The 24,746-nt window shown below is 42.6% G+C and overlaps 1 protein-coding gene and 1 pseudogene across 1 annotated transcript; both read left to right on the forward strand.

Moving 5' to 3' along the window:
- Positions 1-13,552: 13,552 nt before the first annotated feature.
- On the forward strand, positions 13,553-14,496 carry LOC139386137 (class I histocompatibility antigen, Gogo-A*0501 alpha chain-like; annotated as a pseudogene).
- A 1,168-nt stretch (positions 14,497-15,664) lies between these two features.
- On the forward strand, positions 15,665-24,552 carry LOC139406170 (regulator of cell cycle RGCC-like). Its single transcript, XM_071148659.1, has 5 exons — positions 15,665-16,017; positions 16,366-16,551; positions 21,819-21,914; positions 22,387-22,449; positions 23,703-24,552. The coding sequence occupies exons 1-5, from the start codon at positions 15,948-15,950 to the stop codon at positions 23,708-23,710; spliced, it is 423 nt and encodes a 140-aa protein (XP_071004760.1). The 5' UTR covers positions 15,665-15,947; the 3' UTR covers positions 23,711-24,552.
- Positions 24,553-24,746: the final 194 nt, after the last annotated feature.

The following is a 24,746-nucleotide window of genomic DNA, read 5'->3' on the forward strand; positions in this document are numbered from 1 at the left end:
GATTGAACAATACAGATTGAACAATACAGAACAATACAACCAACAGAACGGAAAAATACAGTCAGCAACTAAAACAAAATGTGTCTGTTTGGTAATCTATAGACTATTTTGTGTGAGAAACTGAGCAGTCATGAACTGTATCATAACAAAATACATGTTATTAACCCGGTGTTCATTGCCTTAAAGATGTGCAGTAAAACACACCAGACACCCCAGTCACACAAAGTCATAGCCTCATTATTGTTTAGTTTTTTACTTTAGTTTATTTGGTCAATATATTCTTAACTCTTTCTTGAACTACACTGTTGGTTAAGGGCTTGTAGGTCAGCATTTCACTGTAAGGTCTACACTGTTGGTTAAGGGCTTGTAAGTGAGCATTTCACGGTAAAGTCTACACTGTTGGTTAAGGGCTTGTAAGTGAGCATTTCACGGTAAAGTCTACACTGTTGGTTAAGGGCTTGTAATTAAGCATGTTACAGTAAGGTCTGCACTGTTGGTGAAGGGCTTGTAAGTCAGCATTTCACGGTAAGGTTGTGACAAATAAAGTTTGATTTGATTTATAAAATGATATTACTGATAACCACTTCATATCCACTCCACAAGAAGCTTTCTGTGAGTACATGGCAGAAGTGTCAGTTCTATGGGACAATAAGTATGTATAGGAGAGTAAAAAGAGCGTTGAACACTTGTAATTACTTTAATAATGGGAATTGATGGGAAATTATGTAAAATATATCACTAGCCACTTTAAACAATGTTACCTAATATAATGTTTACATACCCTACATTATTCAACTCATAGGTATACGTATATACGGTACTCTATATCATCTACTGCATCTTTATGTAATACATGTATCACTAGCCACTTTAACTATGCCACTTTGTTTACATACTCATCTCATATGTATATACTGCACTCAATACCATCTACTGTATCTTGCCTATGCCGCTCTGTACCATCACTCATTCATATATCTTTATGTTCATATTCTTTATCACTTTACACTTGTGTCTATTAGGTAGTAGTTTTGGAATTGTTAGCTAGATTACTTGTTGGTTATTACTGCATGATGTGAGGTTGCTGTATGGTCTGTGTGAGTTTACTGTATGGTCCGTGTGAGGTAACTGTATGGTCTGTGTGAGTTTACTGTATGGTCTGTGTGAGGTTGCTGTATGGTCCGTGTGAGGTTGCTGTATGGTCTGTGTGAGGTTGCTGTATGGTCTGTGTGAGGTTGCTGTATGGTCTGTGTGAGGTTGCTGTATGGTCTGTGTGAGGTTACTGTATGGTCTGTGTGAGGTTACTGTATGGTCTGTGTGAGTTTACTGTATGGTCTGTGTGAGGTTGCTGTATGGTATGTGTGAGATAACTGTATGGTCTGTGTGAGATAACTGTATGGTCTGTGTGAGGTTACTGTATGGTCTGTGTGAGATAACTGTATGGTCTGTGTGAGGTTACTGTATGGTCTGTGTGAGGTTACTGTATGGTGCGTGTGAGGTTGTGGTCTGTGTGAGGTTGCTGTACGGTCCGTGTGAGGTTGCTGTATGGTCTGTGTGAGGTTACCCTATGGTCTGTGTGAGATAACTGTATGGTCTGTGTGAGGTTACTGTATGGTCTGTGTGAGGTTACTGTATGGTCTGTGTGAGGTTACTGTATGGTCTGTGTGAGGTTACTGTATGTTCTGTGTGAGGTTACTGTATGGTCTGTGTGAGGTTACTGTATGGTCTGTGTGAGGTTACTGTATGGTCTGTGTGAGGTTACTGTATGGTCTGTGTGAGGTTACTGTATGGTCTGTGTGAGGTTGCTGTATGGTCTGTGTGAGGTTACTGTATGGTCTGTGTGAGGTTACTGTATGGTCTGTGTGAGGTTGCTGTATGGTCTGTGTGAGGTTGCTGCATGGTCTGTGTGAGGTTACTGTATGGTCTGTGTGAGGTTGCTGTATGGTCTGTGTGAGGTTGCTGTATGGTCTGTGTGAGGTTACTGTATGGTCTGTGTGAGGTTGCTGTATGGTCCGTGTGAGGTTACTGTATGGTCCGTGTGAGGTTGCTGTATGGTCTGTGTGAGGTTGCTGTATGGTCTGTGTGAGGTTACTGTATGGTCTGTGTGAGGTTACTGTATGATCTGTGTGAGGTTGCTGTATGGTCTGTGTGAGGTTGCTGTATGGTCTGTGTGAGGTTGCTGTATGGTCTGTGTGAGGTTACTGTATGGTCTGTGTGAGGTTACTGTATGGTCTGTGTGAGGTTGCTGTATGGTCTGTGTGAGGTTACTGTATGGTCCGTGTGAGGTTACTGTATGGTCTGTGTGAGGTTACTGTATGGTCTGTGTGAGGTTGCTGTATGGTCCGTGTGAGGTTACTGTATGGTCTGTGTGAGGTTACTGTATGATCTGTGTGAGGTTGCTGTATGGTCTGTGTGAGGTTACTGTATGGTCCGTGTGAGGTTACTGTATGGTCTGTGTGAGGTTACTGTATGGTCCGTGTGAGGTTGCTGTATGGTCTGTGTGAGGTTACTGTATGGTCTGTGTGAGGTTGCTGTATGGTCTGTGTGAGGTTACTGTATGGTCTGTGTGAGGTTACTGTATGGTCTGTGTGAGGTTACTGTATGGTCTGTGTGAGGTTACTGTATGGTCTGTGTGAGGTTGCTGTATGGTCTGTGTGAGGTTGCTGTATGGTCTGTGTGAGGTTACTGTATGGTCCGTGTAAGGTTGCTGTATGGTCTGTGTGAGGTTGCTGTATGGTCTGTGTGAGGTTACTGTATGGTCTGTGTGAGGTTACTGTATGATCTGTGTGAGGTTGCTGTATGGTCTGTGTGAGGTTGCTGTATGGTCTGTGTGAGGTTGCTGTATGGTCTGTGTGAGGTTACTGTATGGTCTGTGTGAGGTTACTGTATGATCTGTGTGAGGTCGCTGTATGGTCTGTGTGAGGTTACTGTATGGTCCGTGTGAGGTTACTGTATGGTCTGTGTGAGGTTACTGTATGGTCTGTGTGAGGTTGCTGTATGGTCCTTGTGAGGTTACTGTATGGTCTGTGTGAGGTTACTGTATGATCTGTGTGAGGTTGCTGTATGGTCTGTGTGAGGTTACTGTATGGTCTGTGTGAGGTTACTGTATGGTCTGTGTGAGGTTACTGTATGGTCTGTGTGAGGTTACTGTATGGTCTGTGTGAGGTTACTGTATGGTCTGTGTGAGGTTGCTGTATGGTCTGTGTGAGGTTACTGTATGGTCTGTGTGAGGTTACTGTATGATCTGTGTGAGGTTACTGTATGGTCTGTGTGAGGTTACTGTATGGTCTGTGTGAGGTTGCTGTATGGTCTGTGTGAGGTTACTGTATGGTCTGTGTGAGGTTGCTGTATGGTCTGTGTGAGGTTACTGTATGGTCTGTGTGAGGTTGCTGTATGGTCTGTGTGAGGTTACTGTATGGTCTGTGTGAGGTTACTGTATGGTCTGTGTGAGGTTACTGTATGGTCTGTGTGAGGTTACTGTATGGTCTGTGTGAGGTTACTGTATGGTCTGTGTGAGGTTACTGTATGGTCTGTGTGAGGTTACTGTATGATCTGTGTGAGGTTACTGTATGGTCTGTGTGAGGTTGCTGTATGGTCTGTGTGAGGTTACTGTATGGTCTGTGTGAGGTTACTGTATGGTCTGTGTGAGGTTACTGTATGGTCTGTGTGAGGTTACTGTATGGTCTGTGTGAGGTTACTGTATGGTCTGTGTGAGGTTGCTGTATGGTCTGTGTGAGGTTGCTGTATGGTCTGTGTGAGTAAAGAATAACGGTAAGGCTAGCATTCCCTACCGCTGCATGTTTATGTTTGACCATCAGAGAGATAAATACATTTAGCGGCCAACAGTGCAAAGTGGATTTCTTATGACATCACAGGGTTGAGCCATTGTGATGTCATAATGGGTGGCTAGAGAGCCTCCTCCTTTGATTCGCTGTCTGTGTTGGGCTTGGTCAGCGTCTCCAACTCCTCCTCATAAACAACACAAAACACAGAGAGGACGCAGAGAGGAAACACACCAGCAAGACAAATGTCTTAAAGCAGTGTGTTGCCGCGGCCTGTCAGCGGTTACCTGCTGGGTGTCAACGAACGGCGAAAATGTAACATGTAGAATCGACAGGAAATGAACCTGAAATTGACGGCCAATGTTCTGTGGTCAAAGGCAATAGGATGGCCTCCCACTGTTTTTAAGTACACTCGTCCATCCGTTGCTCTGGTGTGTTTTCCCTCTTTGGGTGGATCATCAGATACAGCAGGACTCTACATTAACACCTGTCCGGGGGCAAGTAAAACAAATTGTCGTACAAGCAGATTATAGATTCAAAAGTGAGACAAAATCAGGCAAAAATCACAATATCAAACAATTAGGCTACTCCAATTAGAATTACATTAGTGTGTCCTTTGGATAAGATGCATCTGTCTTCCCAATCTTTGCAGAGCTCATCACAGTAGACTTATTCTAGGCTTGCATTGCCAGGCACCATGCAGTCTATCAATCACGCAGTTGTCAGATACGTTTGTGAGATCAAAGCAAGCAGCGTGTGCACATTTGTTGATATTCGTTGCTAGTTAGTTATTTGCCCAGTTATAGCACATTTTTGGTCATTCAATAATGGCAATGTAACGTACTTCTGACAACGTAAAAAATATATATTATTTGAATAGGCTAATTGACAAGTAACTGCTATGCTGTCAAAATCTGAAAATGTAATATTTTAGCCTTACAAATAGATTAAAATGTCTTAGTTAGCTACCTTTCTTTGAAGTCGCCCACCTTAGCCATTTCATCCCTGGTTCATTGAATGAGGGAAAGTATTTGGTTCAAATTGTAATGTTGCGGACTCACAGTACCAGTCAAACGTTTGGACACACCTACTAATTCAAGGGTTTTTCTTTATTTTACTATTTTATACGTTGTAGAATAATAGTGAAGACATCAACACTATTAAATAACACATGGAATAATGTAGTAACCAAAAAAGTGTTAAACAAATCAAAATATATTTGAGATCTACATTTGAGAAAGTAGCCACCCTTTGTCTATATGACAGCTTTGTATGGTCTTGACAATGTTTCTACAATGTAAAACATAGTAAAATAGAGAAAGACCATTGAATTAGTAGGTGTGTCCAAGCCTTTGACTGTTGCTGTATATAACAACATTCTAATCCTGTTTAGCATTATCTAGTCCAGGTCTGGCATGCTTTCACTATTTTTATTCATTTCAATGGGGGACATTCATTTTGAAGGTGAACCGCAGATTCCACAATTTTTTTCTCTCACCAATGTTGTTCACGACACACACGTTTACATTTAGGCCTCAACAGTAGCCACATTTAACTCGTCCACCTCCCAATCAACAACATCTGAGTCACAGATAAGGTTGAAATATTCTTCTCCTCCCTTCAGCCACAGGATATTTTTTATTTAACCTTTATTTAACTAGGCAAGTCAGGTAAGAACAAATTCTTATTTACAATGACAGCCCAGGAACACTGGGTTAATTGCCTTGTTCAGGTGCAGAACAAAAGATTTTTACTTTCTCAGCTTGGTGATTTGATCTAGTAACCTTTTGGTTATTGGCCCAATGCTCTAACCACTAGGGTATCTGCCATCCCATGACCTATATACAGTAACTAGTGTTGTCCTGACAGGAGCTAATGCTAGCACCTCTCTTTTGAGGCTTCCTGTTTGTCTAGCTCACCAGCGGCTTCCTGTTTGTCTAGCTGATCAGGGTCTTCCTGTTTGTCTAGCTGATCAGGGTCTTCCTGTTTGTCTAGCTGATCAGAGTCTTCCTGTTTGTCTAACTGATCAGAGTCTTCCTGTTTATCTAGCTGACCAGTCTTCCTGTTTGTCTAGCTGATCAGTCTTCCTGTTTGTCTAGCTGATCAGTCTTTCTGTTTGTCTAACTGATCAGTCTTACTGTTTGTCTAGCTGATCAGAGTCTTCCTGTTTGTCTAACTGATCAGTCTTCCTGTTTGTCTAGCTGATCAGAGGCTTCATGTTTGTCTAGCTGATCAGTCTTCCTGTTTGTCTAGCTGATCAGTCTTCCTGTTTGTCTAGCTGATCAGTCTTCCTGTTTGTCTAGCTGATCAGTCTTCCTGTTTGTCTAGCTGATCAGTCTTCCTGTTTGTCTAGCTGGTCAGAGGCTTCCTGTTTGTCTAGCTGATCAGTCTTCCTGTTTGTCTAGCTGATCAGTCTTCCTGTTTGTCTAGCTGATCAGTCTTCCTGTTTGTCTAGCTGATCAGTCTTCCTGTTTGTCTAGCTGATCAGTCTTCCTGTTTGTCTAACTGATCAGAGTCTTCCTGACCATTGTTGTGCATGGGTTATTGAACTGTCAGTCCCTGGGGATCAGTGAACAGGACCAGGCTTATCTGACATTTTTCTGGAGAATCATCTGTGGGACACCCATGGTGCACAGTAAAGAATCAAATGTTCTCTTGAGTCTGAGGTCAGGAACAGTTCTGATTAAATATCAAAACAAGAGGGCCATCTCCAGTGCATTGTAACATGTGTGATGGGAATAACTTCACTGGGAGTGTCTAGCAGTAAACACATGGTTTCAATTAACAAGGGAACAACATGAGCAATGCCCTGGTTGATACTTGTTTTGTGCGTGTGTGTTTGCGTGTGTGAAAGAGAGTGTGTGTGAGTGTGTACGTGCAAGTCTGTGTGCCATATTCTGTTTGAGCCTGCCTGCCTGCCTGCCTGCCTGCCTGCCTGCCTGTGTGTGTCTGTTGTCTTTTGTCTTTTGTCTGTGTCCTGTGATAAAGCACAGAGGGGACTCTTCTTGTCAGATCTAAGTTTCCTGCCATCTAGAACAGACGGACCACTCATACCTGGAGTTTCAACCTCAGACATGAGACTTAATTCCTTGACAAGGGGCTCAACGTCTCCAGCTTCTAAAGCAGAGAAGCCCGTAGACAGGAAGAAATACTACTATATCGCTGCAGTGCCTGGGACTAGGACTACACATACAGTACATGTATAATGGACCACACGGGTTAAACTAAAACAATGTCTTTACATGTTTCTAGTTGTCTCAAAGTCAGTCCACCTGCCCTCTCTGTCTGCTCCCCAATCTTCTATTAGAGTTTGTGCCCACACCTCAGTCACGCGCATACACACACCTGCAGCTGTGACTTTAAGTGATGGACACTTTCCTAGAAGGATCGCCAATACAGTGGAAAGGGACACACACATGCACTGATCAAATATGTGGTCTTCATGAGTTTCACACACATCCAAGCATCAGGCACATGTACTTTAAACCAAACTAGCACATACATCATGCATTGATGTCAATAGAAAATATGAGCTAAAGTATGAATTATGTTTCTCAGATTAGGATTCAACAATTAGTTCCTATTGGATTCAGCCTTTAGTTCCTATATTATTCAGCCCTTGGTTCCTATAGGATTCAGCCCTTAGTTCCTATAGGATTCAGCCCTTAGTTCCTATAGGATTCAGCCCTTAGTTCCGATAGGATTCAGCCCTTAGTTCCTATATATTCATCCCTTAGTTCCTATTGGATTCAGCCCTTAGTTCCTATAGGATTCAGCCCTTAGTTCCTATAGGATTCCTATATTATTCAGCCCTTAGTTCTTATATAATTCATCCCTTAGTTCCTATTGGATTCAGCCCTTAGTTCCTATATTATTCAGCTCTTATTTCCTATAGGATTCCTATATTATTCAGCCCTTAGTTCTTATATAATTCAGCCCTTAGTTCCTATAGGATTCAGCCCTTAGTTCCTATAGGATTCAGCAATTAGTTCCTATAGGATTCAGCCCTTAGTTCCTACTGGATTCAGTCCTTAGTTCCTATATTATTCAGCCCTTAGTTCTTATATAATTCCGTCCTTAGTTCCTATAGGATTCAGCCCTTAGTTCCTATATATTCATCCCTTAGTTCCTATTGGATTCAGCCCTTAGTTCCTATAGGATTCAGCCCTTAGTTCCTATAGGATTCCTATATTATTCAGCCCTTAGTTCTTATATAATTCAGCCCTTAGTTCCTATTGGATTCAGCCCTTAGTTCCTATATTATTCAGCTCTTATTTCCTATAGGATTCCTATATTATTCAGCCCTTAGTTCTTATATAATTCAGCCCTTAGTTCCTATAGGATTCAGCCCTTAGTTCCTATAGGATTCAGCAATTAGTTCCTATAGGATTCAGCCCTTAGTTCCTACTCGATTCAGTCCTTAGTTCCTATATTATTCAGCCCTTAGTTCTTATATAATTCCGTCCTTAGTTCCTATAGGATTCAGCCCTTAGTTCCTATTGGATTCAGCCCTTAGTTCCTATTGGATTCAGCCCTTAGTTCCTATTGGATTCAGCCCTTAGTTCCTATAGGATTCAGCCCTTAGTTCCTATGTATTCATCCCTTAGTTCCTATTGGATTCAGCCCTTAGTTCCTATATTATTCAGCTCTTAGTTCCTATAGGATTCCTATAGCATTCAGACTTTAGTTCCTATTGGATTCACCCTTTAGTTACTTTTGGATTCAACCTTTAGTTACTTTTGGATTCAGCCCTTTGTTCCTATTGGATTCAGCTCTTAGTTCTTAGTTCTTCTAGGATTTAGCCCTTGGTCTCTAAAGGATTCAGCATTTAGTTCCTATAGGATTCACCCTTAATTCCTATAGGATTCAGCTATTATACCCTATATTTTTCAGCTCTAAGTTCCTATAGGATTCAGCCTTTAGTTCCTGTTGGATTCAGCCCTTTGCTCCTATTGGATTCAGCTCTTAGTTCCTATATTATTCAGCTCTAAGTTCCTATATTATTCAGCCCTTAGTTCCTATATTGTTCAGCTCTTATTTCCTGTAGGATTCAACCATTTGTTCCTATACTATCCAACCCTTAGTTCGTATATTATTCAGCCCTTAGTTCGTATTGGATTCAGCCGTTGGTTCCTATTGGATTCAGCCGTTAGTTCCTACAGGATTCAGCCCTTAGTTCCTATAGGATACATACAATAATACTGCGTTATAGATTAGGAAGTAGCCTATAGCTTAATAGGTAGTATAATATATATTTCTGTATGTTGTCTTTAAACATTGTGTTTTTTATAATAAATTAAACTAAAGAATTTACATTCTCTGCCAAATAAAAAAGTATGTCGCTGTTATTTTGTTGTCAGTCATATCCCTTTCATACACAGACTGAAATCCTACTAATTTACAGTACCTGATTCTTTTTGCTTGCTTTGTTTGTGTATCTGACAGGGGAAGGTGGTAAAAAACAAGGTCAAATAATACTCACCTAAAGACCTAGTCATGATTGCTCCATTTTCAAACACCCTGTAACCAGAATCCAGCTATCAGGTCTGTGTGAATTGTTCTCTGATTTTGTGTAGGTAAATTCATTAACACCTCCATTGTTTAACACCTCCCTAATCTGAAATGCAAACAGCTCTGATGGTTTAATAATACCCCCTGCCCCCCACTGCAGACAGTGAGTAACGTGGCCATGGCTTGCCATATAAAGCAGGCAGATGGGAATCAAGGCATTCAGTTACTGTTTGATTGAACGTTAGAATGGGCAGAACGAGTGACCTAAGAGACTTTCAGCATGGTTTGATCATCGGTGCCAGACGCACCAGATCCATTATCTCAGAAATGGCCACCCTCCTGGGAATTTGACGCAAGGCGGTGCCTAGGGTTTTAGAATGCTGCGACAAGTGAAGAACGTCCTGTCAGCGGCAGTCCTGTGGGCCAAAACAGCTTGTTGATGAGCGAGGTCGAAGGAGAATGGCAAGAACCGTGCAAGCTAACAGCAGGGCCACAAACAGACAAATAACGGTGCGGTACAACAGTGTTGTGCAGAACGGCGTCTCAAAACACACATCTTGATGATCCTTGTCACAGATGCAGCAGACGACCACACCGGGTTCCACTCCTATCAGCTAAAAACAAGAAGCGGCTCCAGTGGACACGCGATCACCAACACTGGACAAATGAGGAATGGACAAAACATTGCCTGGAACATGACAGTGAGTTCAGTTTACTTGATTGGCCTGGTCAGTCCCTAGACCTCAACCCAATAGAGCATGACATGGAACGGGCTGGTCACAGCATGAATATACCACCGTCCAATCTGCAGCAACTGCGTGAAAAATCTCCCTAGTCCTTGTCAATGACAAGCATACCCATAGTATGACGCAGCCACCACCATGTTTGAAAATATGAAGAGTGGTACTCAGTGATGTGTGTGTTGGATTTGCCCCAAACATAACGCTTAGTATTCAGGACATAAAGTTAATTTATTTGCCACATTTTTTGCAGTATTACTTTCAGTGCCTTGTTGCAAACAAGATGCATGTTTTGGAATATGTTTATTCTGTACAGGCTTCCTTCTTTTCACTCTGTCAATTAGGTTAGTATTGTGAAGTAACTACAATGTTGTTGATCCATCCTCAGTTTTCTCCTATCACAGCTATTAAACTCTGTAACTGTTTAAAAGTCACCATTGGCCTCATGGTGAAATCCCTGAGCGGTTTCCTTCTTCTCCGGCAACTGAGTTAGGAAGAACGCCTGTATCTTTGTAGTGATTGGGTGTATTGATACACCATCCAAACTGTAATTAATAACTTCACCATACTGAAAGGGATATTTAATGTCTGCCTTTTTACCCATCTACCAATAGGTGCCCTTCTTTACGATGATTTGGAAAACCTCTCTGTTCTTTGTGGTTGAATCTGTGTTTGACATTCACTGCTCGACTGAGGGACCTTACATATAATTGTATGTATTGGGGTACAGAGATGAAGTAGTCATTAAAAAATCATGTTAAACACTATTATTGCACACAGAGTGAGTCCATGCTACATATTATGTGACTTGTTAAGCACATTCTTACTCCTGAAGTACTTTATGCTTGCCATAACAAAGGGGCTAAACACTTATTGACTGAAAACATTTCAGTTTTTCATTTTTAATTAATTTGTTTAAATGTCTGATAACATTATTCCACATTGACATTGTGGGGTATTGTGGCCCAGTAGTGTAGGCCAGTGACACAAAATCTCAATTTAATCTATTTTAAATTCAGGATTATTCAGTGTATAGCCTCGTTATTGTTATTTTCTTGTGTACTTTTTTTTAACTCTAGTTTATTTTGTAAATATTTTCTTAACCTCTATTTTCTTAAAACTCCATTGTTGGTTAATATGGTACGTAAGCATTTCATTGTAAGGGCTACATCTGTTGTGTTCAGCGCATGTGACAAATACAATTTGATTTGATTTGATATAAAATAATGCAAAGTTGGCTAGAAGCTAGCAACAGGGCGACCGTGTCTGTCGGCACCATCTTGGCTGAGACAGGAGAGTTTATGCTAAATGAGACAGCATCCTGATTACACTACGTGGCATAACCAGCAGACAGAAAACCTTTCTATCTGCAATAAAAGATGTATATATCCTTAAAATCCCTTGCTGTGTTTGAGAAACTGTTTACATTGCAGACAGTTCAAAGGTCATCACAGGCTGTTCACCAAGAAAGTGAAAGTGAAAGTGTGCAAGCTCTTATTTGAGAGCCTTGAAGCGAGGGTACTGAAAAAGTAGTGAGAACTTTCAAAACCATGGGCAAACTGTGTGTCTTTTTGTTAGTTATTTCATTTTACACTATTGTAAATGCAGGTAAGATGGATGTTTTATTCTCTGGTGTATATCAGATTTAATTATAAATCGGCTGCTAGGATGAATATTCATAACATAAATAACAGCAGGGAAGGGAAACGACAGGGTCAAATGTCACTAGTCAAAAGTGCAGCCAAAACAATCAGCAACTATCAGCAACGTTCTTGTAGTACAGCCTATACACAGTATATTGGCTATATTACAGGATTTTCAGACATAACCATTGTGAAAATATTCACTGATCTTGTTTTCACCCTCTCTCAGGTTTAGGATCCCATTCTCTGTAGGCAATTGCAACATATATCTCAGGAGACACCTTTCCCTGTTTTTACTGTTGTGTTGATGCTGGATGACATTCACATTGTGGTGGCAGCGTAGCCTAGTGGTTAGAGCATTGGACTACTAACCAAAATGTTCCAAGTTCAAATCCCCAAGCTGACAAGGTTTTGACAATCTGTCTTTCTGCCCCTGAACAAGACAGTTAGCCCACTGTCATTGAAAATAAGAATTTGTTCTTAACTGACTTGCCTAGTTATATAAAGGTAAAATATTTTTTTTTAAAGTTGGTTACTTTGACTCCAACATTAAACGCTATATCCACAAGGGATATAATGCCTCTGAGGAAACAGAGGTTGAAGACGCTTATCACATAGCTTATATATTTGGGGCCATGTCCTTCAGTTTTAATTTTAAAAAAATATATATATATATATATATATATATATATATATATATATATATATATATATTTATTTAACCAGGTAGGCTAGTTGAGAACAAGTTCTCATTTATAACTGCGACCTGGCCAAGATAAAGCAAAGCAGTGTGACACAGACAACAACACAGAGTTACACATGGAGTGAACAATAAACAAGCAAATAACACAATAAAAGTCAATGTCTATATACATCGTTTGCAAAAGGCATGAGGAGGTAAGCAATAATTAGGCCATAGGAGCGAATAATTACAATTTAGCAGATTAACGCTGGAGTGATAAATGAGCAGATGATGATGTGCAAGTAGAGATACTGGTGTGCAAAAGAGCAGAAAAGTAAATAAACAGATGGACTATGTTTACAGATGGACTATGTACAGCTGCAGCGATCAGTTAGCTGCTCAGATAGCTGATGTTTAAAGTTGTAGCGAGGGCCAGCCGACTAGAGCATACAGGTCGCAGTGGTGGTGGGTGGTATAAGGTGATTTAGTAACAAAACGGATGGCACTGTGATAGACTGCATCCAGTTTGCTGGTAGAGTATTGGAAGCTATTTTGTAGATGACATCGCCAAAGTCAAGGATCGGTAGGATAGTCAGTTTTACTAGGGCAAGTTTGGCGGCGTGAGTGAAGGAAGCTTTGTTGCGAAATAGAAAGACGATTCTAGATTTGATTTTGGATTGGAGATGCTTAATATGAGTCTGGAAGGAGAGTTTACAGTCTAACCAGACACCTAGGTATTTATAGTGGTCCACATATTCTAGGTCGGAACCGTCCAGGGTTGTGAGGCGGGTGTGGGCAGCGAATGGTTGAAAAGCATGCATTTGGGTTTACTAGCGTTTAAGAGCAGTTGGAGGCCACAGAAGGAGTGTTGTATGGCATTGAAACTTGTGTGGATGTTAGTTAGCACATTGTCCAAGGAAGGGCCAGAAGTATACAGAATGGTGTCGTCTGCGTAAAGGTGGATCAGGGAATCGCCCGCAGCAAGAGCAACATCATTGATATATACAGAGAAAAGAGTCGGCCCGAGAATTGAACCCTGTGGTACCCCCATAGAGACTGCCAGAGGTCCGAACAACATGCCCTCCGATTTGACACGGACAAAAGTAATCACAGGTGTTGATTGGGAGAGCTAGCTAAGACAACAACAGGTAAGACAACAACAGCTAATCAGCTAAAACAACAACAACAGGTAAAATGGTGATGAATGGGCAGAGAGGGTCGGTTAACTACACACAGAGCCTGAAAGCGAGATCATCAGAGCTGAAGCGCTTCAATTCCACCAAAGGTATTCATGTTCAACAGAGGCTGGCTGGGTGTGAGATGTCGGACAATGGAGAACCGGCACTTATCATATCTAGGGACAGTTTCAATGGAATTTATGCAGATTTAGCAATATATTCCAACATGACACATTATTCATACATTTCTGGAAACCTCCTGCCGCCATGGAGTAAGGTGCATCAAACATATGTAAAAGGACTTTATCAGACCATTTACTTGAACATTTACCTGAACATTTACCTGAACATTTACCTGAACATTTACCTGAACATTTGCATGGACACATTTAAAACGTTCCTGGAGAAAGAGAAGAAATGTATAATGCATAAAGTGCGTCCCAGAGTCAGGCTCATACAGAAAGCCATGTCTGGAGGGTTCCAGCAGTCTGGCGTTTGGTTTCTATCCCCGCCACATCAACCTGACCCTGCTGAGAGACGGTCGGCCAATAGCAGAACAGGGGGCAGCTGCTGCCCAATGGCAGCTGAGGAAGAGTCTGGAGGTCAGTACAGAGGAACTGAGAGAGAGACGCAACTACACCTGCACTGCCTCCCACCTCAGTCTGGACAACAAGCTGGATGTCAGCTGGGTACCCGAGTCTGGAGCAGACAGATCTGTCTATCCTGTCAGCTCTACTGGTAATGGTGTCCATAACTATTCTAATCTGCATTTCCGTTTGCCTAAGGAGGAGAAGAGAGGCTGGCTCCGAGACATTGTCACAGCTCTCCAACCCTGTTGATGCCCAAGTGGCCGAGCACATTAGCCTGTTTTCACATTCTGAGAGCTGCTATATTTACTGCTGCCGCTCATGCAGTGACTTTCTCAATTCAAGCTCATCGACAATATGTGCAGAAGCCTAATAAAAAGAAGTCCTTGTTTTTTATGATACAGTAGTGCATTAACGTTCCGAAAACATGTACTCTCATTGCTATGGCACTGATTTGTATGTGATATGTAAAATAAATGTTCTATTAAAAATCATGATACAAATAGATCATTAGAGTTTAGTTAATTGGCAATGAGCAGAGGGAAATCTTACCTGGAAGCAAAATAAAAATACCAGGAACACCAATCACACCATGTCTTTCACACCAGAATACCAGGAACACCAATCACACCCTGTCTTTCACACCAGAATACCAGGAACCCCAATCACACCCTGTCTTTCACACCAGAATACCAGGAACACCAATCACACCCTGTCTTTCACACCAGAATACCAGGAACCCCAATCACACCCTGTCTTTCTCACCAGAATACCAGGAACCCCAATCACACCCTGTCTTTCACACCAGAATACCAGGAACCCCAATCACACCCTGTCTTTCACACCAGAATACCAGGAACACCAATCACACCCTGTCTTTCACACCAGAATACCAGGAACCCCAATCACACCCTGTCTTTCACACCAGAATACCAGGAACACCAATCACACCCTGTCTTTCACACCAGAATACCAGGAACCCCAATCACACCCTGGTTAGGAATCAGTCAGAATCTTGATGGATTGTGTTTCATGAGAGTGGCATAGAAAAGCGAGCTGCAGGGGCTGCAACTCTACTTCCTGCCAGAAGGTGTCACTACACACTCAAATGAGGCTACTACCAGCAGGCTAACGTCATTAGTTTGCTGGATTTATGAATGTACTTCTGGTTCCACTTAATTCTGGCATAGACCACAATGGCACATTTGGGGCAGTTGAAATATGCTGTTGAAAATAAAAGATGTAGTGACAAGCATCACAATTGACTTTATTTTTTAAAGACTATTGCCAAATCTTAATATTAAGATTGATATTGTAGACATTTCCAATAATCAATTGGTAAATAAATTGTTTGTTAGCTTCATTTTCACTTTAAAATTTGCTTAAACAGTTTGTCCAATTCTGTTCAAAACCTGCCCAGTGATAAAAGATGGAAAGCTCAGGGTCAGGGATATAAATAAAAAGTCAAGGAAATTATTACATGAATACCAGACAAGCATTACATTTCTTACTGCTCAGTGACACACACATTGTTCACAAACATAGTTTACGGGGGATGATGCCAGCGAGCGTAACATCACCATAATCTCCCTAGGAATAGAAAATGGTCACGGATACCAGTAAAGGGGTGCATAGTGCGTGAACTCTCTCTCTCTCCCGTCTCCTCCGAGACGCCGCCTCTTCCGTAGGTAGGGAAGGGTTTAAAACCAATCTTGAGACGCGGGACACTTCATAAAAGGGACAGTGCGTCGTTTTCACGGACTAGTAGTGGACAGGAGCAGACGGAGAGCAAGAACGTATTTATTGGGAATACCCGCGGAGTTTATGTTGAGTAGTTTTGAGATTCACAAGACAATAAAAATGAAATCTCCAAAGTTGAAGTCTCAAGGCAAATGTGAGTTGAAGAATGCTGACCATCTAATTTGTTCTTGGGATTTCTACTGGACAAAATATAATGCATTGCACACTTACCAGGCATGGGGTTAGTTTAGCGTTTGCAGAAAAGGAGCCTTAAAGCTATGTCAGATAGTGTGGTTGTTATTCAACATCTGTTAGAATTTGACAATGTGTTTACTACAATGTAACATGCGTGTTGCACACGTTTATTAATGACACAAAAACATAGACCATCAATAGGTTAGCACGAGATAGGATAAATTAATATAGAGCAATTTATTTCATTAGGATAGCGGAAATGAATACAATAAAATATAATTTTAATGGGAATGGTTGTTTTCATCAGTTATTTCAGCTATATTCCCTGAGGAGGAGGATGATCTGTCTGACGTGCTGTGTGAGTTTGACGCGGTGATCGAGGATTTTACGTCGCCGGTGGAGAAAAGACACTTCCGCTACGACGAGCACCTGAAGACAGCGAAGAGACGCAGCAGCGCCAGCGTCAGTGACAGCGGCATCAGCGACTCTGAAAGTAAGTGAACCACACCCACACGCACACACACACACATATATTGTAGCAATTATTATGGAGTATATCTGGAACAAAGGTTGAACCAACGAGCGTTACAGTTTGCACTGAGACGCACAACTCCTGCTACTTCGTAGAGTGCCAGGCAGAGCTGATAGGTGATATCTTGTCATGTGTCCAACGAGTGCTATTCCCGGTCTGCTGAAGACCTATATCAGCCTTACACACACACACACACACACACACACACACACACACACACACACACACACTAACTCTAACCCTCTAAACCTAACTCTTTACATTCTCTAACTCTCTAACTTTAACCCTGGACACTACCCTTCCTAACCATCTAACCCTGGACACTACCCTTCCTAACCCTCTAACTCTAACCCTGGACACTACCCTTCCTAACCATCTAACCCTGGACACTACCCTTCCTAACCATCTAACCCTGGACACTACCCTTCCTAACCATCTAACCCTGGACACTACCCTTCCTAACCATCTAACCCTGGACACTACCCTTCCTTACCCTCTAACCCTGGACACTACCCTTCCTAACCATCTAACTCTAACCCTGGACACTACCCTTCCTTACCCTCTAACCCTGGACACTACCCTTCCTTACCCTCTAACCCTGGACACTACCCTTCCTTACCCTCTAACCCTGGACACTACCCTTCCTAACCATCTAACTCTAACCCTGGACACTACCCTTCCTTACCCTCTAACCCTGGACACTACCCTTCCTAACCCTATAGCTCTAACCCTGGACACTACCCTTCCTAACCATCTAACCCTGGACACTACCCTTCCTAACCCTCTAACTCTAACCCTGGACACTACCCTTCCTAACCATCTAACCCTGGACACTACCCTTCCTAACCATCTAACCCTGGACACTACCCTTCCTAACCATCTAACCCTGGACACTACCCTTCCTAACCATCTAACCCTGGACACTACCCTTCCTAACCATCTAACCCTGGACACTACCCTTCCTGGACACTACCCATCTAACCCTGGACACTACCCTTCCTAACCATCTAAACCATCTAACCTCTAACCCTGGACACTACCCTTCCTTACCCTCTAACCCTGGACACTACCCTTCCTTACCCTCTAACCCTGGACACTACCCTGGACACTCCTTCCCCCTCTAACCCTGGACACTACCCTTCCTAACCATCTAACTCTAACCCTGGACACTAACCTTCCTAACCCTCTAACTCTAACCCTGGACACTACCCTTCCTAACCATCTAACCCTGGACACTACCCTTCCTAACCCTCTAACTCTAACCCTGGACACTACCCTTCCTAACCATCTAACCCTGGACACTACCCTTCCTAACCATCTAACCCTGGACACTACCCTGGGGGAACGGGAGCATATTTCTGTCTGTGTGTAACTGTGTGAGTCTATCACATTTGGGTTAGGGCCAGATGCGTCGCCAGCTGTGGAAGTACGTCTTTAAGACAGTGTACACACACACACTCTCTCTCACACACACACACACACACACACACACACACACACACACACACACACACACACACACACACACACACACACACACACACACACACACACACACACACACACAGTATGGTAATGCACAGCTTGACGTCTGAGAGATGGAAAAACTGCTTATGACAATACAATCTAAGGAGGTATAGGCTTCCACAGAGACATGGCTGGGTTGGAATATGGGGGCTTGTGTGCCAAATATGCAGCAGCAGCTCAATCTAACCCCAAGATCTCTGGACTCTGATCAAGGTGTGTGTGTGTGTGTGTGTGTGTGTGTGTGTGTGTGTGTGTGTGTGTGTGTGTGTGTGTGTGTGTGTGTGTGTGTGTGTGTGTGTGTGTGTGTGTGTGTGTGTGTGTGTGTGTGTGTGTGTGTGTGTGTGTGTGTGTGTGTGTGTGGCGCTGCGTGGTAGAGGTCAGGGTAGGTAATACTACATAATAAATATTCTTTCAGGATCCAGTGGAACTCTCGTGTGAGGAAAGAAAAAGAGAGAGAGAGAGAGAGAGAAATAGCACGAAAGAGAGAGAACGAGAGAGGAGTAGAGTGAGAGTTAGAGAGACAGAGAGAGAGGGAGAGACAGAGAGTTAGAGCAAGAGGAGGTTAAGCTGTGCATCCTCTAGTAGTTAGCCATACCATACTCCTAGTTAGATCTGTCAAGAGGGTATTACAAGGACTACATCACATACCATTAGACCAGCAGACCTCGATCTGAAAGGAGTTGAAAGGAGTTATTGTACCTTTTGGATTGGAGACAGACCACACAGGGAACTGAATAAATTTCTGTTGAACATGACCATAGTAAAACAACAGCCCCTCCATCTACAAGACTCACCCTGACTTCAGAACATACAGACTTCATAGTAAAACAACAGCCCCTCCATCTACAGGACTCACCCTGACTTCAGAACATACAGACTTCATAGTCAAACAACAGCCCCTCCATCTACAGGACTCACCCTGACTTCAGAACATACAGACTTCATAGTCAAACTAAACTGAGCTGTTTGGAATAGGAATGAATTCCACTATATAGCCCCTTTCTGTATTTTACTCAGAAGAAACAACGATGATGTCTCCTTCTACCACCAACATTCCTTTCCCGGATATAAACAAACAGTGAAACAGATCTGTCATCTTCTGTGGCTGGCTGAAATATCTACTGTTGGAATTAAAGTGTTTATTATGTCACTTCCGAAGTCACACAGTCAATGTTTTGACCACACGTCGTCTGAACCAATGTTACCACTGTGGGGGAATGCAGGAGAGAGAGTGGTAGTGTGTGTGTGTGTGTGTGTGTGTGTGTACACACATTTTACTACACTTGTGAGAACCAGAAGTTCTCACAAGAATAGTAAACCAACTAAAATTCAGAGAAGTGAGGAGATTATGCCAGTCCTCACTTATTAAAAGGCTATTTTAGGGTTATGGGTTAAGGTTAGGAGTTAGGTTTAGTGAGGGTTAATGAGGGTTAAGGTTAGGGTTAGGTTTAGTGATAGGGAAAAATCTCAATTGTTGAAATTACCCTCTTGTTGTCTCCTCTCCTTAATACTTAATCATCGCATTCAGAGAAAGAGTGCGAGACGAAGAGAACCCAGCCGCAATCCAGTTGAACATGTTGTTCTGGCCCTGTTTGAGGGCCCTTCACCCTCTACTCCACTCATATCCCTGCTCTGACTCTCTCACACTAACCAGATGACTACTGTAAAGTCATGAGTTACAAGGGAAAACTAATTAAATTGCATTTTATTTGTCACATGCACCGAATACAACAGGTATTCGGTAGTCACCTTACCGTGACATGCTGACTTACAAGTCCTTAACCAACAGGTGTAGTCACCTTACCGTGACATGCTGACTTACAAGTCCTTAACCAACAGGTGTAGTCACCTTACCGTGAAATGCTGACTTACAAGTCCTTAACCAACAGGTGTAGTCACCTTACCGTGAAATGCTGACTTACAAGTCCTTAACCAACAGGTGTATTAAACCTTACTGTGACATGCTGACTTACAAGTCCTTAACCAACAGGTGTATTAAACCTTACTGTGACATGCTGACTTACAAGTCCTTAACCAACAGGTGTAGTCACCTTACCGTGAAATGCTGACTTACAAGTCCTTAACCAACCGAAATGACTTACAAGTCCTTAACCAACAGGTGTAGTCATGAAATGCTGACTTACAAGTCCTTAACCAACAGGTGTATTAAACCTTACTGTGACATGCTGACTTACAAGTCCTTAACCAACAGGTGTATTAAACCTTACTGTGACATGCTGACTTACAAGTCCTTAACCAACAGGTGTAGTAGACCTTACTGTGACATGCTGACTTACAAGTCCTTAACCAACAGGTGTAGTAGACCTTACTGTGACATGCTGACTTACAAGTCCTTAACCAACAGGTGTAGTCACCTTACTGTGACATGCTGACTTACAAGTCCTTAACCAACAGGTGTAGTCACCTTACTGTGACATGCTGACTTACAAGTCCTTAACCAACAGGTGTAGTAGACTTTACCGTGAAATGCTGACTTACAAGTCCTTAACCAACAATGCAGTTCAAGAAATAGAGTTAAGAAAATATTTACCAAATAAACTAAGGAAAAAAATAAAGTTAAAAGTAAGACAATAAAATAACAAAAACGAATAGCAGTCTTATAGCTTGGGGGTAAAAGCTGTTAAGGAGCGTTTTGGACCTAGACCTGGCACTCCGGTACCGCTTGCCGTGCGGTAGCAGAGAGAACAGTCTATGACTTGGGTGACTGGAGTCTTTGACAATTTTTGGGGCCTTCCTCTGACACCACATAGTATATAAGTCCTGGATGGCAGGAAGCTTGGCCCCAGTGAGGTACTGGGCTGTTCACACTACCCTCTATAGCACCTCACTGTCAGACGCAGAGCAGTTGCCATACCAGGCAGTGATGCAAAAGGTCAGGATGCTCTCGATGGTGCAGCTGTAGAACGTTTTGAGTATCTGGGGACCAATGCCAATGCTTTTCAGTCTCCTGAAGGGGAAACGGCGTTGTTGTGCCCTCTTCACGACTGTCTTGGTGTGATTGGACCATGTTAGTTTTTTGGTGATTTGGAAACCAGGGAACTTGGAACTCTCAACCTGCTCCACTACAGTCCCGTCGATGAGAATGGGGGCCTGTTCGGCCCTCCTTTTCCTATAGTTCACGATCATCTCCTGTGTCTTGATCACGTTGAGGGATACGGTGTGTGTGTGTGTGTGTGTGTGTGTGTGTGTGTGTGTGTGTGTGTGTGTGTGTGTGTGTGTGTGTGTGTGTGTGTGTGTGTGTGTGTGTGGATTCATACGTATGTGTGCACACAAACATCTGGATGTGGCACTAGACCCTACGGCTTCGTGGGAGCTACAGAAAAATTAACAATCTTTTAATCTCTCTCTCTCTCTCTCCCTCCCATCCCTACAGAAAAATTAACAATCTTTTAATCTCTCTCTCTCTCTCTCTCTCTCTCTCTCTGTGTCTCCCTCTCTCTGTGTCTCCCTCTCTGTGTCTCTGTCTGTGTCTCTCTCTCCTGTCCCTCTCCCTCTCTATCTCTCTCTTTCCCGTCCCTCTCCATCTCTCTCCCTCCCGTCCCTCTCCCTCTCTATCTCTCTCTCTCCCGTCCCTCTCCATCTCTCTCTCCCGTCCCTCTCCATCTCTCTCCCTCCCGTCCCTCTCCATCTCTCTCCCTCCCATCCCTCTCCCTCTCTATCTCTCTCTCTCCCTCTCTCAGGTGCTGAGTCACTCAACAGGAACAGCTTCAGTTTCAGTGATGAGAGATTGAACTCTCCCTCCCTCACCACTACCCCATCTCTGACGTCACCCAAAGGTGAGCCTCAACCCCCCCCCCCCACACACACACACACACACACACACACACACACACACACACACACACACACACACACACGTCATTCTGACTAGAACTAGGATCTCAGTTTGACAGCCAAAGTGCAGCTCTGTATTACTCCTGTTTAGACGAAACGACAGAGGCAGGATTCTACATGATGTTGTTTAAGGAGACGCCAAATGTTATGATTGGCAGACATATTGCCTCAGGCTTAGAGCACTTCAGCTAGCATCAGCTATTCCAATGGTTCACTTATTAACTAATTATAGTTCAAGTGACTCATTCTTCTTCTTTAGTAAGATAGTAGTATTTGTATTTGTAGTAGCCAGCGCCATGTGTTGTTCAATTCACACAATGCATGATGGGTGTTCATTTTATGTTATGCAATTGCAGGTGGACTATCAAGTGCTATTACATTTTTTGACTATCTCTCTATGTTGACTGTTTACAGCTAAACTGGGAGACACTAAAGAACTGGAGGACTTCATTGCTGACCTTGACAAGACATTAGCCAGTAAGTGCTAATACCTTGCACCATTCACAGTACTTACTCGGGGGGTGGGTATGCTAACTATGTTAGCGATGCTAACCACCACTCATATACTGTAGCTACGTGATCGTCATAACTCTGTGGTTATCCTAAACAGTACGCTCAATAAGCGGTGTCAGCTCTAAACAGGGTTGGGGTATTGGGGCATATGGGGATGTATGGATGGGAAAGATGAGACCTCTAGGGAGGTGGGAGGTAAAGAAAATATATCCCTTTCAGCTGTCACCAATGTCATTATACCTTGACACACACACACAAACACATGTACACACACACACACACACACATGCACACACACGCACACACGCACACACAAACACATGTACACACACACACGTACACATACGTACACACACGCACACACACACATGTACACACGCACACACACGTACATGCGCGCACACACACACACACACACACACACACACACACACACACACACACGTACACACACACACGAACAACCCCCCCAGTGACAGCTTATGTTAGAGCGTAACCCGAGAGAGAGAGAGCTGAGTTTATGTACCGGGTACAGACCAACATAGCTCTGTTTATTTGTTTTGGATTTCTCCAGTACTCCAGAGTGTTGGAACCTGCGTCAGGGGCGGGTACATTGGAATGTTCCCATGTAAAACCTGGGGCGGAATATCAACAGGAAATGGATTTGCCAATGAAAGTGTTCAGGTGCTATTCTTAAGACCTACAGACAGCGAATCCTAGTCCGTTAATAACGGTTAGAGTACTGAATGTTCTTCATTCAAACCAATGGGACGGTCAGTCAGTCAGTCAGACATGTTAGGCAATGGGACGGTCAGTCAGTCAGACATGTTAGGCAATGGGACGGTCAGTCAGTCAGACATGTTAGGCAATGGGACGGTCAGTCAGTCAGACATGTTAGGCAATGGGACGGTCAGTCAGACACGTTAGGCAATGGGACGGTCAGTCAGTCAGTCAGACACGTTAGGCAATGGGACGGTCAGTCAGTCAGTCAGTCACATGAAGTAAAGGGAGAGTCAGCTACAGTATTTGCTTCTCAGGTTAAGCAGAGCCTGGCATTTTTATTAGGGTCTACAGTTTACCTCCGCCCCCTTGGTCTATCCGTCTGACCTGAGGTACGTAGAGGAGTCTACAGTCCATTACTGTCTGACCTGAGGTACGTAGTGGAGTCTACAGTCCATTACTAATCAAACATCGTCTGTCTGTCTGTCTCCCCTTAGGCATGTGACATAGAACCCAATCAAAGTGACAGAGACCCTTTTTGGAGAGTTGCCATCGAGAGGAGGGGACTCCCTGTCCAGGAGTGCTGTGAACAGGGACAGTCAAAGTGGCTGTCAGAAGTACTGAACAACTTCATCTCAAGGCTGCGTCCCAATAGTATAAGACAGCGTCATCTCCTCATCTCCTCATCTCCTTTCCTCTTCCTCATCTCCTTTCCTTCATGAGCTGATCTGATTGTACTGGATAGGTTAAATAGGTTTGTTTACACAGTTAGAATGGGCAAATGTGAAATAGCACCTCATGTCCTATTGCACTATATAACATTGGGTATTATTTCTGACACAGCCCTAGTTTATAAACTTTTACAAGTCATGGAGGAGACTAGGGGGGGATGTTAGGAAGGAGATTAAGGAAATTAAGCTTTGTAAAAGTATTGGGACACTGTCAGACAGACAAACACCATCTCACATACTATGCGTCCTTTATACAAAACTTGAGCTGGAAGAGTATTTAAGAAATGGCTTTTTATAATAGAAGTATATTTGTAATTTTATAGAGCTGGTCATTGTACATTTATCAATAATACTTGTTTGTGATATATATATTTTTGTATCTATATGTAAATAATAATTGTTTCAGATTCTATTGCATTGGCATTAAAAAGCTTATATGATGGGTTTTAGGTTTGTCACTCATTGACTGGAGTTAAGATGTGTTGATGCTTTTAAAGAACGTGAAACAAAAAGTGGATTAACTCTGAAAACTGGAATCCAACAACATGTATTTAATACAGCTAATGTCTATTGTCTATAAGAGATCATATTAAAGTTAAATATTATTCTTTTAAAACATGTCTCTTCTCTTTTTTTTCCTGCGTACATGATTGGTCTCCCGTATAACATCTAAACTAGCTAAGTTAATGTTAATAATTATAATTTGGATCAGTGTTGTAGTACTCCAGACTCGTCACCTTGAGTGTCTCGTTCTTGAGTGTCCCTTTTCAGTTCAGTTGTATTATACTACAGCATATACAAATACAAACA

This window comes from Oncorhynchus clarkii, chromosome 3, assembly GCF_045791955.1.
Source record: "Oncorhynchus clarkii lewisi isolate Uvic-CL-2024 chromosome 3, UVic_Ocla_1.0, whole genome shotgun sequence".
Lineage (NCBI taxonomy): Eukaryota > Metazoa > Chordata > Actinopteri > Salmoniformes > Salmonidae > Oncorhynchus > Oncorhynchus clarkii.

Coding starts and splice junctions, on each gene's coding strand:
- LOC139406170 (XM_071148659.1), top strand. CDS start 15,948: ATGTTGAGTAGTTTTGAGATTCACAAGACAATAAAAATGAAATCTCCA. Junction 16,018..16,365: donor GTTGAAGTCTCAAGGCAAAT/GTGAGTTGAAGA, acceptor TGTTTTCATCAG/TTATTTCAGCTATATTCCCT. Junction 16,552..21,818: donor CGGCATCAGCGACTCTGAAA/GTAAGTGAACCA, acceptor TCCCTCTCTCAG/GTGCTGAGTCACTCAACAGG.